Source organism: Polypterus senegalus, chromosome 8, assembly GCF_016835505.1.
Source record: "Polypterus senegalus isolate Bchr_013 chromosome 8, ASM1683550v1, whole genome shotgun sequence".
Lineage (NCBI taxonomy): Eukaryota > Metazoa > Chordata > Cladistia > Polypteriformes > Polypteridae > Polypterus > Polypterus senegalus.
In genome coordinates, this window is record NC_053161.1 from 184,463,404 (window position 1) to 184,479,929 (window position 16,526).

General features: G+C 38.6%; 1 protein-coding gene across 1 annotated transcript in view; it reads left to right on the top strand.

The window, feature by feature from the left end:
• LOC120534753 (zinc finger protein 721-like) overlaps nt 1-16,295 on the top strand; it is an 88,513-nt gene extending 72,218 nt beyond the window's left edge. The window contains exons 3-4 of the mRNA XM_039762334.1: nt 5,231-5,442; nt 16,245-16,295. Of these exons, the coding sequence (XP_039618268.1) occupies nt 5,231-5,442; nt 16,245-16,295 (263 nt within the window). The remainder of the gene's footprint in view (nt 1-5,230; nt 5,443-16,244) is intronic.
• The last annotated feature ends 231 nt before the right edge of the window (nt 16,296-16,526 follow it).

Below are 16,526 nucleotides of genomic sequence, written 5' to 3' on the forward strand. Positions count from 1 at the left end.
TGCAGAACTGGCTAAACACAGGAAGCAGAGGGTTATGGTGCGAGGAACCCTATCAGAACTGGGTGGTTGTAAGAGTAGTGTCCTACAAGGGCCATTGCTAGGGCCACTGCTACACAAATATATTGTCACAAACGAGTGATTGGGAGAGAGCTGAATGGCCCAAATGATAGAAATACCACACCAGACCAGGGGGCAGCAGAGTGCGCTGACTGTCTCTCTCAATCTCTCTGTATGGAAAATCCTGTCACACTTCCCTCGTACATATTCTGTACAATTCTAACGTACTTCTCTGCCACTCTCGACTTCATCATACAATACCACAACTCCTGTCAAGGCACACTGTCATATGCTTTCTCCAGGTTTACAAAGACAAAATTCAATTCCTTCTGGCCTTCTCTAACCTTCTCCATCAACATCCTCAGAGCAAACATTGCATCTGTGGTGCTCTTTCTTGGCATGAAACCATACTGCTGCTCACTAATCATCACCTCACTTCTTAACCTTAGCTTCCAGTGCTCTTTCCCATAACTTCATGCTGTAGCTCATCAATTTAATCCCCCTGTAGTTACTACAGATCCTGCACATCCCCCTTATTCTTAAATATCAGCACCAGTACACTTCCTTTCCACTCCTCAAGTATACTTTCACTTTCCAAGATTCCATATAACACTCTGGTTAAAAACTCCACTGCCATTTCTCCAAAACACCTCCATGCTTCCACAGGTTTGTCATCTGGACCAATGGCTTTTCCATTCTTCATCCTCTTCATAGCTATATAATGTAATAAACATATTATTACTGCATTTCATGTTCAAAATGATATCATCATCATATGTAAATATGCGCTGTATAAAATGGCTCAGGTTGTGCAATATTATAACTGTATTGCAAGTTCGCAGTGAGGTGATTGTACTTATAAGTACAAACAGTTCTACAAGGAGCACTTGATGCACTGATTGAGTGCGTTTAGAGCTCTTGGGATGAAACTGTTTTTGAACTGCAATGTCCCTACAGGAAAGGCTTTGAAGTGTTTGCCGTATAAGAGCAGTTCAAATAGACAGCATGGCTGAGGCAGCATGTGCTTGATGCTGTATCCCGATAATTCTCTTTCCGATCAGCTGCTGTAGAGCTGTGATTCCACACTCTGATACAGTGGGATAAATACTTGAGAGTAACAATGCTAAAGCTAATATGGTATTTGGAATAGTTTGGCCATTCCATTAACCATTATATTGTTACAGGTTAATTACAATCCGATGTCTTAAATTAACAATATGAGGTTAATTTCAGTGTATTCAATAAAGCCGCGTCAGGGATGTGGATCTAAAAAAGAAAGGGAAACCACACTTGAACAAAAGCACTACATTGATGCTGGGTGCCGCCAGTTTGCATAACCAAGTGGTGAATTTGCATACGCCAAGGATTTAGCTGGCGTGAAAATGTGTGTAGCTTTACACCAAGTTTAGTTTTTATACATCACGATGTGAGCATGGAAACGGGAGTATGCAACATTTTTCTGCATACACACCGTTTATACATGAGGCCCCAGGCGTCCAATGACCTTCCTGCAGCGGCTCCTGGTGTGGCAGAAGTGCTGCTAAGCAAGGCCCTGTAAACATCCAGGCACCTCCTGGGGGTGGCAATGGGCCCCAACAAGGTTGAGCTTCCATGCTCCAAACCTGTGACCCTGTTGCAAGCCAAGGGGGCTGCCCTCTATCGGTCTTTGTGAGACAGTATCCAGAATAAGCCCTCTCTCCCTGTCTTTCTGTGCTGAAGGCATCACTGCTGGGAATGAGCCCAGGCAGTCTGTCACACCACAGATTGTCGTTAATGTTCAGATCAAGGAACTGAGAAAGCCTTGACAAAACCTTAAGCTTGGGCCTCTTGAGGAGTCCATTGTGAATTCTCAGGTGCAGTTTTGATCATTATCCTTTTGTAGAAGCCATACTCTTTTCATTTTTAGCTTTTATAGATGGTGTGATGTTTGCTTCAGAATTTTCTAATATTAATTTAATCCATTCTTCGCTCTACTAGTGAACAGTTCCCGGTGCTCCTGGCTTCAACACAAGCCTGAAACATGATTGATCTTCTCCCATCCTTAACTGTCAGAGACTTTTCCTTGTCATGGAATTCTGTGCCCTTTTTCCTCCAAACACACCTATGCACATTTGGCCAAAAAGTTATTTTTTTACTTCATCAGTTCACATGGCTTGGTTCCAAAATGCATCAGGCTTGTTTAGATGTTCATCAACAACCTTTGAATTTTGTGGTGAGGACACAGGAAATTTGTTTCTTTTGATGGCTGTTCCTTGGAGGTCATATTTCTGGTGGTGTTGCTGTACAGTAGAACAGTGCATCACCACTCTTGACTACAAAAGACCACCAGGAAGCTTTAAGACACAGGGGTTTACTAGCAATGCTATGAGCAGTTGTCTTGGAAAGTTGTCTTGGTCTTCCTGACCTCAACTTTATTTCCACCATTGCTGTTAACTGCCATTTCTTAATAACGTTACCAACTGAGGCAATGGCTACTTGAAAACTCTTTGACATCTTCTATAGTCTTTTCCTCCTTTGTGACTATAAATTATTTTATTCTTGAGAGTGTTAGACAGCTGCTTAGTGGAGCCCATGGCATGAGTCTGAGAATTTATACAGCTTTAAATTTTGCATTGCCTGGCCATTCCTAATGATGATTGTAGACAAGCCAAAGCCCTAAGGAGCTCATTAGGGTCTGACATCTTGGGGAAAAAAGATATCTGAGACCTCCAATCTCTTGGGGTTCACAAACATTTCTGGGGTACTCCTTTTTTTCACTCTACAAATCAAAAGTAATACACAAATCTCGTTTAAAATGCAGAAAAGAATGTTTTATGTTTAACTTTATGGCTTTTTATGATTAATTAATCTGATATTGACTTAACTATTCACAGTAACAGTTATTTTCATCAGGGGGGTCCCCACACATTTGCATGTCACTGTGTATGAGATATCATGAAAGTGTTATCTTGGTAATTCTAAGTCTGAAAAGGATCATCTGCTTGGCAGAGTATATCGTGCATCCAAGTGAAGAATTAAATGACAGAACCCTTAACTTTCTACTGTAGGAAATGGTGGTGCATTTAAACTGATAAACTGCAATTATTTTTGAGGGATACTCTGATTTGTTCTGTTCTGTCCTAATCATATGTTTGGTTTCAAACAGTGCCATTATTGACAGCTAAGACACATTTGTTTCCTTAGAGGTTTTCCTGCTTTCACTGCATTGCTGAATGTCGATGTACTCAGCTGTGTGTTGTAAATAAACGTTTCTCATCAAATCGGTTGCAGCAAATGTCTTTGCTTTAAATACACCACAACTAAATACTAACTTTTTCATTTTAAACTTGATATATAAATTTCCTATCACATTTCAGATACTTTAACATATTTCCACACAGCAGTTATTTTTTCATCAGTTTCCACTCTGTGCACTTTGTCAGTGCTGCGTGTGCCCTCAGCTTAACATATTCCATGTCATGAAATCGGTGGACCAGTCAACCAACTACACGCCAATTTCACAATAAACAGCAAAAACTGGGCAATTTTAACTCAAGATTGATTAATTTGTGTAACACTACTGTTTTATTCAGTTGTATTTCTTCTTTATAGCGCTCTTCAATGAGTGCAGGCTTGGACTGCTTGATGTTTGCAGCCATAACAGAGATGATAATTCCATATATGAACACACACATTGGATCAATTAGACAGTAAAACCTGGCTAATTTTAGCTTAGTCAACATCAATAAGCCCTGATAGTAGATTCCTTTTAACATTATAATGGTGAGTATAAATGTCACCAGCGTGTCACAAAGGTTACCAGTCCTGGTGTCACCTGCAACTCCCCTGTAGAGCTGAAACATCAACAGCTGTGCTCTTCCTCGGTTTTCTTATCTTCTAATTTTTCTCCGAGGTCTCTGCTGATCTGTAGGCCTGTGCACTGAGGCTCACTCATCCATTGCTCTCTTTTGCTTTGGTGAATGAAAGAAGACATTTTGTTGTTTGTTTTGGTGTCAAGTAGTTTTAGTTCAAGTGTGGAAAAATGTCAGGACACATTCTAATTATTGAAGGTGCACTTTTCATGCTTGGCCTGGCATTCTGTTTTATATAGTACCCTCCATAATGGTGGAGACAAATAAACATTCTTCTTGCAATTACACCTTTAATCCACCATTTAAAATTACAAATTAATTAATTCAAATGTAATTAAAGTACAAATTACTGATTTTCATTTAAGGGGGTTTGCAAACATTTCAGTCACACCTTGTAGAAATGACAGCACTTTTTCTGAATCGTCCTCCCATTTCAGGGCACCGTAATGTTTGGCACAATTGGTGCCAGAGGTGTTTGTGATTCCTCAGGTGTGTTTCATTGCTTTAGTCTTGCAGGCCTAAGACACCTCAGCTTACTCCTACCTACAGACTACCTTTGGTCTCTGTAGTTGCCATTGTTCAACATGAGGGCAAGAGCTGTGCCAATGAAAGTCAAAGAAGCTGGAAAATAATAATGAAATCATTAGAGACATTGGAAAACCTTAAGATTACCCAATTCAAAGTGTATGGGATATCAATAACAAGAAAGAACACACTGGTGAGCTCAATAATCATAAAGGGACTTGTTGGCCAAGTATGACCACCACTGCTAAAGACAGCAGACTTTGCAGATTTCATTTTGATCACGACTTGCACAGCCTGATGGTAACGCTATTGCTGTCTTAAGTATACCATCCCATACAGATGGCATTACGTGTCTTTGGGTGAGTGAGAGATTCCTCACCAGTCAGGCAGTTCACACTGAAAAGCCTCCATCGCCAAATAACCCACAGCTGTTAAGACCCGTAAGAGAAAAGGGATTGTGTGATTTCTGCATGGTGGTCTCTGTAATGAAGGCTGCAGTTTAGCACACGCTTCAAAGAGGATGACAGTAGGGAGTCTAAATCAGCTAAGTCATCATCATGAGCCATAATGTCATTGTGATACATCAAACCTCACTGAGCAGTTGTAATAAAGGACATAAAATTAACAGATTAAGTGTGTTTTCCAAGTACAACAAAAGTTTTATAATTGCTTATGCTTATCAAAGGTTGTTCCTAATTTCAGCCATCATGTATTTAATGTGAGTTAATGTTGATAATAAGGCAGTGAATTGAAAATAAGCACATTTTTTTTTCCTTTTTGTTTTAAATTTTACACAGGAAAGAAAGATCACTACTGTGTGGAATGTGACAGAGAATTCTGTAACGGGAGTGCTCTTCACAAACACACGAGAGTTCACACGGGAGAGAAGACATATTGCTGTAATGAATGTGGTAAAAAGTTTTCACATATAAGCAGTCTAAAGGACCACACGAGAGTTCACACCAGAGAGAAGCCATATTGTTGTAGTGAATGTGGTAAACAGTTTTCAGTAAAAGGCCATCTTCAGAGACACACAAGAGTTCACACCGGAGAGAAGCCATATTGCTGTAATGAATGTGGTAAACAGTTTTCACAGAGCGTCAGTCTTCAGAGACACACAAGAATTCACAACAGAATTGAAACAGTAGCAGTTCAAAAATCAATCCAGAAAAACAAGAACCCTTTCAGGACTCAAGAATGAGGTTCAGTCCTTTCCTGAAAAGTTAGCAAACTAAACTATTGTTCAGAAATGAATCTCAAAGAGAAACCATATTGATGTTTTGAGTGTGGTAAACAAATCTTTCACAGCAGTACACTTCAGAGACGCACCAGAATTCCCACCGGAGAGAAGTACAACTGAACTGTCCTGACTAAAGAGTGAGGTTCACTCCTGCCTGGACCGTAAGCACATGTAACTGACTCAAAACCATCCTACTTGTGTTGTGTCAAAAATAAATCAACATGGAGGAGACAGAGAAGTTTATATCCTTTTTCCTTTTCCAGAAACAAAATAAAGAACAGGGCGTCATACAAACGGCTTCTCACCAAAGCCCTACAGCCTCCACCGTGCGCCTAGCTCTGTTTTCATAACATACGTATTACATATAGAACTATTTACAATATATTATACACATTTCATCAGAAAAAAGAAAAAAAAACACTTTACAATATACATGGCCTCACACAATAAATAATAGTTCAGCTTTATAATATTATACATTTTGCTATTTTAGTATAACAAAAAATAAAAAAAAACTTACCTTGACAAAAAAAAAAAAAACAGGGTTTCATACAAACAGCTTCTCGCCAAAGCTTATTAAATTATAAATCAAATCAATTACTAATAATTATAAACACAAACTATTAATACAAAATCAATAAAATAAAATGTAAAATAAAAATTAAAATCCAAAATATACACATGAACATGCTGTACACCAAACTGAATTATGTTTTAACACTGGCAGTGCACTAAAAGAAGAAATGTTTTTTTTTAATTTAATTTTGTTTTTGTTTATTTGCTTTTGATAATAAAACATACACAACTGTATATAAGAACTTGGGTCACATAACATATTTAACACTTGAGAATTACCAAATAGTATACATGTCAAATAAATAAAATAAAATTAGAAAAGGCTTGGAGAGAACAGACTTACCTGTACAGCATCCACCATCACCTGAAGGTGCCTGCCGTCTGTGGGGAGTCACATTAATTAGCATCCGTACTCCAAAATATGACACTAAGTTTACACAAACAAATGCTTTTGGGAAAATTCATAACTGAAAGATACAAAAAAATTAAAAAGACAGAATACACTTTGCTACACATATTGCCATATTGCAGTAGTGGATGTGGCCAACAATTCTCACAAATCGGAATCTTCTGGGCCACTAAGAATTCAGACTGGGTGCCACCTCCAGAAGTGGGCTTAGTTGGAGAAGATCTACACCGGGGGCTGTCAACCCTTTGTCATGGCATACCACCCAAAAAATATAAATGTTCTGAAATACCTGCATTTTATTTTGGTGTTAAATTGTTAATTACTGATCTGTTGTTATGTTAACCTAAAGGTAGAATTTCTGTTTTCACCAAGAAAAATGTTCTTTCAGAGAGTTTTTATAAGGTACTAGTAATGTTAACCTGTCAAAGACCTGTTTTAGAATGAATTTCAAAAGGATTTGATATGTTATGACTGGTAGGCACTGGCAGTGTGTCACCATGAGAAGGTCACTTGAGCTGTCTGTGCTAATACTGGAAAAGCAAAAGAAATGCCAGCAATTGTGTCTCAAATGTTGTAAGTCTCCTCAGCATCAGTAAATATTATTATTATTATTATTAATTATTATTATTATTATTATTATTATTATTATTATCATTATTATTGTCAAAAAGTTTAGTAAAGTCACATCTCCCGCGAGACTTTGCATTCCACAATCTTGGTTTACCTACAGTGTGCTTACTTTATTGTTGTATATTATTTGTTGCTTTGAATAAATTACAGTCACCTGTCTGTTATCTCCTGTCATCTGACGGTGACTCCTGCACTCAGCTTTCTGTTGGCCAAATCCTCTGAATTAGCACATTTTCCAGAGGTCTGTGAAACCCCTCTTTTACACGGTCTTTTGAGCTGAAAGCTAAACCGACCAACCCAAGAGCAAAATGGCCAAGGCAGTGTGTGCACGGAGGAGCCTAACCTCATATCTAGTGCACAGGGCATTGATGTAGAAGAGAACATCTGAGCTGACATCTCCACATTCAGCCAAACCCCAACTCACACACTGCAGACAACCCATCTATGGGTGCCACTACGGCCTTTCAGCCAACGGGGACGAGGATTCCATCTCACCTTTTGGACTGGGATGTGAGATACTGTCCTTCAGAGGTAATGTGTTGTCCATCACGAGCTCCAATCAAAGCGCAGATAGCAAACTGAGAAATGCAGTGAAGTAACCGATAAGTTAAATCACATCATGGCAGCAACACATGCAGTGTGCGTAAAGATTTACTCTGACCCTTTGTTTTTCGCCCATCGAAACAAGTGAAGAAAAGAAATGCGCTGAACTGGAGGAGATTAGGATTTTGTAAGTAATGAGCAATGTAATGAATTTAATTTAAGTAACGTTTCCCAGCTCTGGTCGCTTGTGAACTTTTGTTTTTGTATCTGGGATATCAACACTTAAACAATTGGTGTAAATGAACTGAAGTCTGCTTAAGCAACTGGCTAAATAAATAGGCAGAAACTCAATAATGTTTTATTTTTCATCTTCATATCATTTTAAAGACAGAATTATTGACATAACCAATCAAAGTTCCAACTAATTTGCATTGCTGTGTGGCTCAAAAGTATTAATTAATTAATAATTATAATTAGACCTACTTTGAGCCTTTCACTAATTTATGTTGTCCTGTTTGTTCATTTGATTCTGTTACACAAAACTGTTCAATAAAGAAACCAAAGTAATTTAATTTACATAGGCAACTGATTATTAAAACATATTGTATTAGAAAGTAATCCCTGAGTTGTTTTTGCTTTAAAGAAAAATATTAATTGCTTGAAGGAAATTTGACAAGTTGCAATTAATACATAGTGACCTTCGATTACAAATTTGAACTGAAAGATTAATTGAATTTTTAATCAGGTGTCCTCATGCAAACACATAATTTAGAACCATTACAAATAATGAAAATCATAAAAATTGTGTACAATATACAGAGCCATTTCTTGCTCTATGAAGTCTCTACAGAAGCAGAGGGCCATCGAAGCCACTAAGGGCCCCCCAAGCTGCAAGTTCAGCCTCAGTATATTTGGGGAGTATGAACATCACCTGTCTGTTTGTAGCCAGCTAAGCCCCATCATGTGTTTCATGAAGCACTTACAGTTGTGCTTGAAATTTTCCTTAATAAATAAATGACCAAGTATAATATGTTTGTCTCATTTGTTTAACTGGTTTCTCTTTATCTACTTTTAGGACTTGAGTGAAAATCTGATGATGTTTTAGGTCATATTTATGCAGAAATATAGAAAATTCTAAAGGGTTCACAAACTTCCAAGCACAACTGTATATGCTTAAAAATTAAACATTTGATTTAAACAAAAATCAGCTATAGTAGCAGAAAAGCTTTGGCTTGTGTTTCTGGGGTAATTAATTCAAAATCAATGATTATCACCAGACAGCCGTGTCGCACAATGAATGACGTCTACCGACAGGTATGATGGGAAGGCTGACTGAGAGTCAGGAGGAAAATAACAGAAGCGAAAGTCACATAGATACCCAAGATGGCATGAAAACAGCTTATCCCTCTGGTGCTGAAAAATGTAAAAAGAACAAACCTGAAGAAAGAATGTGCACAGAATGAAGGTAAAGCATTTGTTAACAATGATGCAATGGATCAGGGGAAGAGGAGAAGTAAAACAACTTCGTTACTGTGCTTGAGTAGAATTTTCAGGTAGGTTATCTGTATCTTTACTTGGGTTTTTTATTTATTTGAGATTTTTTACTTGAATCTCATTGCATTTTAAATGAAATAAATCTGCTCCCTACAACATAAATACATCAATAAAACATCCGCAACTTACTGTACAAATAGGGTAATCTAGATCAGATAATTTTATTAAATTATTTGCATGTATATGTGAAATTGAAGGACTATTCCATTATATTTATTTGCACAATGTATGTCTTTCATTTCTGTGTATAAAAAACATTAAGCGCACGGGAGAGAAGCAAAAGGAACAGCACAGACAGCAACTGTGATGATTTAAACAGCGAAGATATCGTCAAACCAAAGTGAAGCAATGCTGGGCTTATTAATGATATCGAAGATACAAGGAGGTCAGAAAATACGCCCTTACAAGTGGTTGGCACAAATCGAGCCTTGGTGAATGCGTCGCCTTTTGTCCCAGCCATAAAAACAAGAGGTGACGGCGTTCAAAATTCACCTTCCGATATTAAAGAAACACATTGGAGAGAAACAACTGAAGAACTTCTGGTTGTGCAGGAATAGTTGGCATTCGCAGCAGGGTGTCGATTAAAACACCTGGAAAGTAGATTTCAGATCCAAACTCTAATATGCAGATATAGACGTACATATATGTGTGTGTGTGTGTGTGTGTGTGGTATACAATAAAAAGTTAAAGTAGAACGAGTCTTAGATCCCAAATTACATGTAAAGGAAAATAGATAACGTTGTAAAAACGTGCAAAAATATGAATCATTAAATAATAATACTAAAGTTGGTCACTAGATGGCACCGTTGTTACTACAGGCACTATTGAGAAGCGTTTCACAGAGTTAATGAAATTACAAATAGAAACAAAAATAACGTTATTAATAAATTAAATATTCTGAGTTAACAGTGCCTTATAAGAACTGCAGAAACAAAGTAACAAAGTTCTCAAAAATATACTATAATATAATAATAGCTTATTGGTTCTAAAATAAACCATAAACACAAACAATTTAAAATGAACAAAATTCTTATTTTGCAATTCTTATTCCATTCTCATTTGCAGTGGTGATGGACAGGTTGACAGATGAGATTAGACAGGAGTCCCCATGGACTGTGATGTTTGCTGATGACATTGTGATCTGTAGCGAGAGTAGGGAGGAGGTTGAGGAGACCCTGGAGAGGTGGAGATCTGCTCTAGAGAGGAGAGGAATGAAGGTCAGTAGGACCACCAAGACAGAATACATGTGTGTGAATGAGAGGGAGGTCAGTGGAATGGTGAGGATGAAGGGAGTAGAGTTGGTGAAAGTGGAGGAGTTTAAATACTTGGGATCAACAGTACAGAGTAATTAGGGATTATGGAAGAGAGGTGAAGAAGAGTGCAGGAAAGGTGGAATGGGTAGAGAATAGGAGTGATTTGTGACAGATGGGTATCAGCAAGAGAGAAAGAGAAGGTCTACAGGACGGTAGTGAGACCAGCTATGTTATATGGGTTGGAGACGGCGGCACTGACCAGAAAGCAGGAGACAGAGCTGGAGGTGGTGGAGTTAAAGATGCTAAGATTTACATTGGGTGTGACGAGGATGGGTAGGATTAGAAATTAGGACATTAGAGGGTCAGCTCAGGTTGGATGGTTGGGAGACAAAGTCAGAGAGGTGAGATTGCGTTGGTTTGGACATGTGCAGAGGAGAGATGCTGAGTATATTGGGAAAAGGATGCTAAGGATAGAGCTGCCAGGCGAGGGGAAATGAAGAAGGCCTAAGAGGAGGTTTATGGATGTCGTGAGAGAGGACATGCAGGTGATGGGTGTGACAGAGCAAGATACAGAGGACAGAAGGATATGGAAGAAGATGATCCGCTGTGGTGACTCCTAACAGGAGCAGCATAAAGAAGAAGAAGATATAATTTTAAAGACAGAATTATTGACATAACCATTCAAAGTGCTGACTAATTCACATTGTTGTGTCACACTAAATTATAAGTATATACAAATAAATACATAAATAAACACAAAAAAATTCAATGACTGATTAGTGTTTCACCATTTGTTCATTTGTTTCTGTTACACAAAACTGTTCAATAAACTAACAATATACAGACAATTGATTATTAAAACTGTTTTGTATTAGAAAATATTCATTGAATTATTTCTCCTTTTTAAAAAAATATTCATTTGCTTCAAGGAAATATGATAAATTGCAATTAATACAAAGTGACTTTTGATTACAAATTTGAACTGAGTGAATTATTGCAATTCAATTTTTTAATCAAACAGCTGCTTTTATGCAAATACATAATTTGGAACCATTACAAATGATGAAAATCATAATAAATGTGTAATATATACAGAGCCGTTTCTTGCTCTATGCGGACTCTGCAGATGCACAGGGCTTCCCAAGCTGCAAGTTCAGCCTCAGTCTATTTGGGGAGTATGAACATCACCTGTCTGTTTGTAGCCAGCTAAGCCCCATCATGTGTTTCATGAAGCACTTACAGTCTGCTTGTTAAACAGCGCGTGCATCAAACTGCTGTGTGTCTGTGGCACCAAATCCTAATCTTAAATAAGAAGGATGAGGAAGACCAGAATTAAGGTACAAAGATCTCAATTAACTGCTGAACGTTGCAAAGGAAGGAATTGTTACAATGGCTTTGTAGCGCTAAATGTTTAGTTGCAGACAAATATTTATGTGTGGTTTCTGAAACAGAACAAATACAATAACATAAAATAACTCACAAAATAAAGGCTCAGAGAACCTAAAACAGGTAATGCGCAAATAAGTCAATATAGGGCAGCAGAAATTAACAGAGCGCTATGAGGTGCTGTCGTTGGCAAAAGGCACTAAATAAAACTTAGCAAATACGTTAGCGCTGTACAGACTCGGACAAATCACTACTTAAACAACTATTACCAAGTCTGTTTTCTTGAAGCTCTTATATATTAATAAAGAAGCAACATTTCTGAATGTACTTGTACAGCTTTGAAAGTTAAACTAAACACACTTTGACATAAAGAGTTATCTGAACATGTTAGTAAAACAACGTTACGAGCTTATAATTACTTGCAGAAAGTTATTTCTAATAAAATAAACAGCAAAACATAACGTACATCAAACAGACGCACACAAAGTCAACAAACAATTGAATAAATGCGGGTACGCGCAGACTCCTGGAAGTCCAGCGTTTTCCGCGTATCAGATACAGAAATAACATGTGCGCGCGCTCACGTGATGACGCAACTGACAGCGTGCACAGACTTTTGTACAATGCTTAAAAATTAAACATTTGATTTAAACAAAACCAAGCTCTAGTGGCAGAGATGGTTTGGTTTATGTTTGTAGGGTGATCAATTTAAAATCAATGATTATCACCAGGCTGTCTTGTCGCGCTATGAGTGACGTCTACCGACATGTTTGATAGCAAAGCTCAAGATCGATGACGTCTGTTAAACTCTATTGCTTTTAGTTTTTCGCTGCTACCGACTGGCAACAAAGAGAGGGGTTTGTCAGCGGCTTCCAGTGTCTGAAGTGTAAATAGATATTATAATGAGCGGCCGGGTCCCATGCCCGGCCGGGAAGCCCCTTCAACACTGGATCTGGGGGACCAGCCATGGGATGCACTGTCCGTCCCCCGGATCGCGTGGTGGCAGCCCTCCTGGGTTACATCAGGGCCACAGGTGTGGGACTTCAGGACTCAGACCTGTTGGGCTCCGTGGCCACCACCCGGAGGAGCTGCACAACTTAACGAGCCTCTGTGGGCTGGAATGCAGCCACACCTGGAAGTGCAGCCTAATTAGGCCAATTACCACCTGGAGCACTTCCAGGTGTGGCTACAAAAAGAGCCTGCAGCCACTACTCAAGGGTGAGAATCAGGAGGAAGAGGACGAGGTTGCTTGGGAGGAGTGGCGGTTTTTGGTTACTGTGAGTGCTTTTTGGACTGTGTATTGCCTGTGGGGTTCACAGGGATGACGTGCCCCACAGGTGAAGAACAATAAAAGTCTGGTGTGTGAATCTGTGCCGGGTCAGGCGCGTATATAGCACCTGATTTGCAATATATATTTTGTTTCATGTGTATAACAAAACAAATCATATGAGTAATGATTTCAACTGTTAGTTTGGTTGATGATTGTGGGTTTATTCAATTAAATATTAAATTAATCAGATGGAGTGTGTTCTTACTTTTAGTGGGGGTGATGCTACACGGTAAATGTGTTAGTGACTGAGATTGCGCCTCTGTAACTAGAAGATTGATTAGGAATGATACAAACTGGACAACTATCATATTTTTTTAAGGAAATGTTTTATTATTGTACTGTGCTGTGACGAAGACAACTTTTTACATGTAACTTCATCATTATATGATATAATTTCGTCATCAGGCACCTGGAGCACATCCGGGGCAAGATAAAAGGGGCCGCCTCACTCCATTCAGGGAGCAGGAGTTGGGTGGAGGAAGGCAACGCTCGGGAGTGAGGAGGAAAGGCGGCTCAGGGAGGACTGTTGAGAGGCCCTGAACTGAAAGGTGTTTGGTGCTGGAGCACTGTGTGTGTGCGGGACTATTTGGACACTTATTGTACATACTGTAAGTAAACCGTGTGTGGTGGACTTAAGAGAGGTGTCTGTCTGTTGTCGGGCTGGCTTTCACAATATATATAATCCTGCGACAAGACAAGACTATTTTGAAGAGACTTTTTCAAGTCCCGCAAGATGAGACTTTTGCCATGAGATTTTTTTTCTAGTCCCACCCTCCTCTCACCCATATTCAGCCATGCCCACATCCCTCTCATTCGTGTGAATGCTTTTGACAGACACAGTTCCTTTACTCTCAGCTCTTATAAATATTTATGTTTTCCTCACTTTTAGTTCCCAATTAAATAAGACATATTATGTCCAAATCTTATTGAAGAATTTCATCATGAAGGGTTATCAACAGAACAAATGAGTACACAGGCAATCCTAGCACTGAGAAACAATGAAGTCAAACGAATTAATGCCAAAAATGTCGATCGGTTACATGGCAGATTAAATGCGTATCAATAGACTCTGCTGAAACAGTTGATGGTGATTGTGTGGAAGATGAAAACATCAACCTACAATATCACAAAGAATATCTACAACCATTAACACCGTCTGGTTTTCCACCACATGAATTACTGTAGAAAGAAGGATGTATCCAAGAAATGTAATGTAGTACATCATCCGCAGATAACATTAGACAACAAGGAAGATCTTGATATGCCATTCATATTAAAATGTTAACAGTTTCCCATTAGAAAAGCTTTTGCAAAGACAGTTAACAAATTTAGAGCCAAATATTTGAAAAAGTCGTTTTATAGAGAGAAAAAAACAAAATTCAATTACAGGCAGTTTTACGTCATGTTCTCGCAATGAAAGTCCAAACTGAATCGAAATTCAATGCGATATTGACGAAAATTGAATTTAAAAAATTGTTTTTACTGAAGTTTTACAGTAAAAGTGTAAGTTTAAAAAGCATTTGTGTGCTTATTTTAAAGCCAAATAGAACAAATTCATATTACTCAACGAATAACTAACGCAACATGAAACAAAATTTACTTTCAAAGTGTGGTACTGAATTCCCCTAAATTGCAGAAGACGCTGTTTGTGACACTGATTCTGTTTTTAAAGACAGTTGTGATTAGTTATGCAGAACTTGCTTTTACTCACATTGTTTTTTGAAAATCAATAATACAAATCAGCTACAGATCTGGGAATCACTGAATAGTAAAAACGTTTAATGAGGAGTGTCTTGCGCATATACTGGTGTAATGACCACCTCGGCTTTAATGAAGCGTTTCTTAGCGTCTCTGATATGATCGACATGGGGTAGAATAGATTCTGGATTGTTATAATATGTGCTACCTTACACAAAATATGATCATCAATTTGTAACAGATTCTAGGTGGACACAATTCCACACCAAGTCACGAGGTGCCCCGTGTGAATCGTTCATAATTTCTCCTAAACGTATTTGTTAACTGACAGACAAGTACTAAATAGTTTATTGTTTCAACTGGGCAGTGACCATACGCAAGCCCCGACTAGGACTTGAACTCATGTGAGCACATCTTATAGATACAGCAAGACCAGCTGCTTTTCTTCTCCTTCTTCTTCCGGCTGTTCCCGTTATGGGTTGCCACAGCAGATTATCTTCTTCCATATCTTTCTGTCCTCTTCATCTTCCCCTGTTACACCCATCACCTGCATGTCCTCTCTCATCACATACATAAACCTTCTCTTAGGCCTTCTTCTTTTCCTCTTCTCTGGCAGCTCTATACTTAGCATCCTTCTCCCAATATACCCAGCATCTCTCCTCTGCACATATCCAAACCAACACAATCTCGCCTCTCTGACTGTCTCTCACTCGTCCAACCTGAGCTGACCCTCTAATGTACTCATTTCTAATCCTATCCATCCTCGTCACACTCAGTGTAACAGCCGCTCTTTCTGTCAAAGAAGTTCCATTAGTGAGTGGCTGACCAAATCGGCTGCTAATTGCACTGAAATCACGACATCATGAAGCTTGCGTGCCTCAAAATCACATGACAAGCTGATTTGCAACAATCACGACAAAGTTTTGAAGCGGCGCTGTCAGATCGGGCAGGCACGCAGATCGGGTAGTGACAACCACCAAAAATTAACAAAGGAGCCGCATCTAGTGATGGGTGGAGTGAAGCTTCACAAAGCATAGATACATTTGAATCATTTGTGTCGGAAATCGTATCGCTACATTTGACATTCACTTCTCTAGTGACACTTCCTGGCCATTTTGATTAACTTTACACAAACTCATGATCAGCTTCAATGACGTCTGTTAAAACTCTTATTGGTTTTACTTTTTCGCAGCTACAGACTGACAACGAAGAGAAGGGTTTGTCGGGGGCTTCCAGTGTCTGATGTCTAATATATATACAGTGGTGTGAAAAACTATTTGCCCCTTCCTGATTTCTTATTCTTTTGCATGTTTGTCACACAAAATGTTTCTGATCATCAAACACATGTAACCATTAGTCAAATATAACACAAGTAAACACAAAATGCAGTTTTAAATGATGGTTTTTATTATTTAGGGAGAAAAAAATCCAAACCTACATGGCCCTGTGTGAAAAAGTAATTGCCCCCTGAACC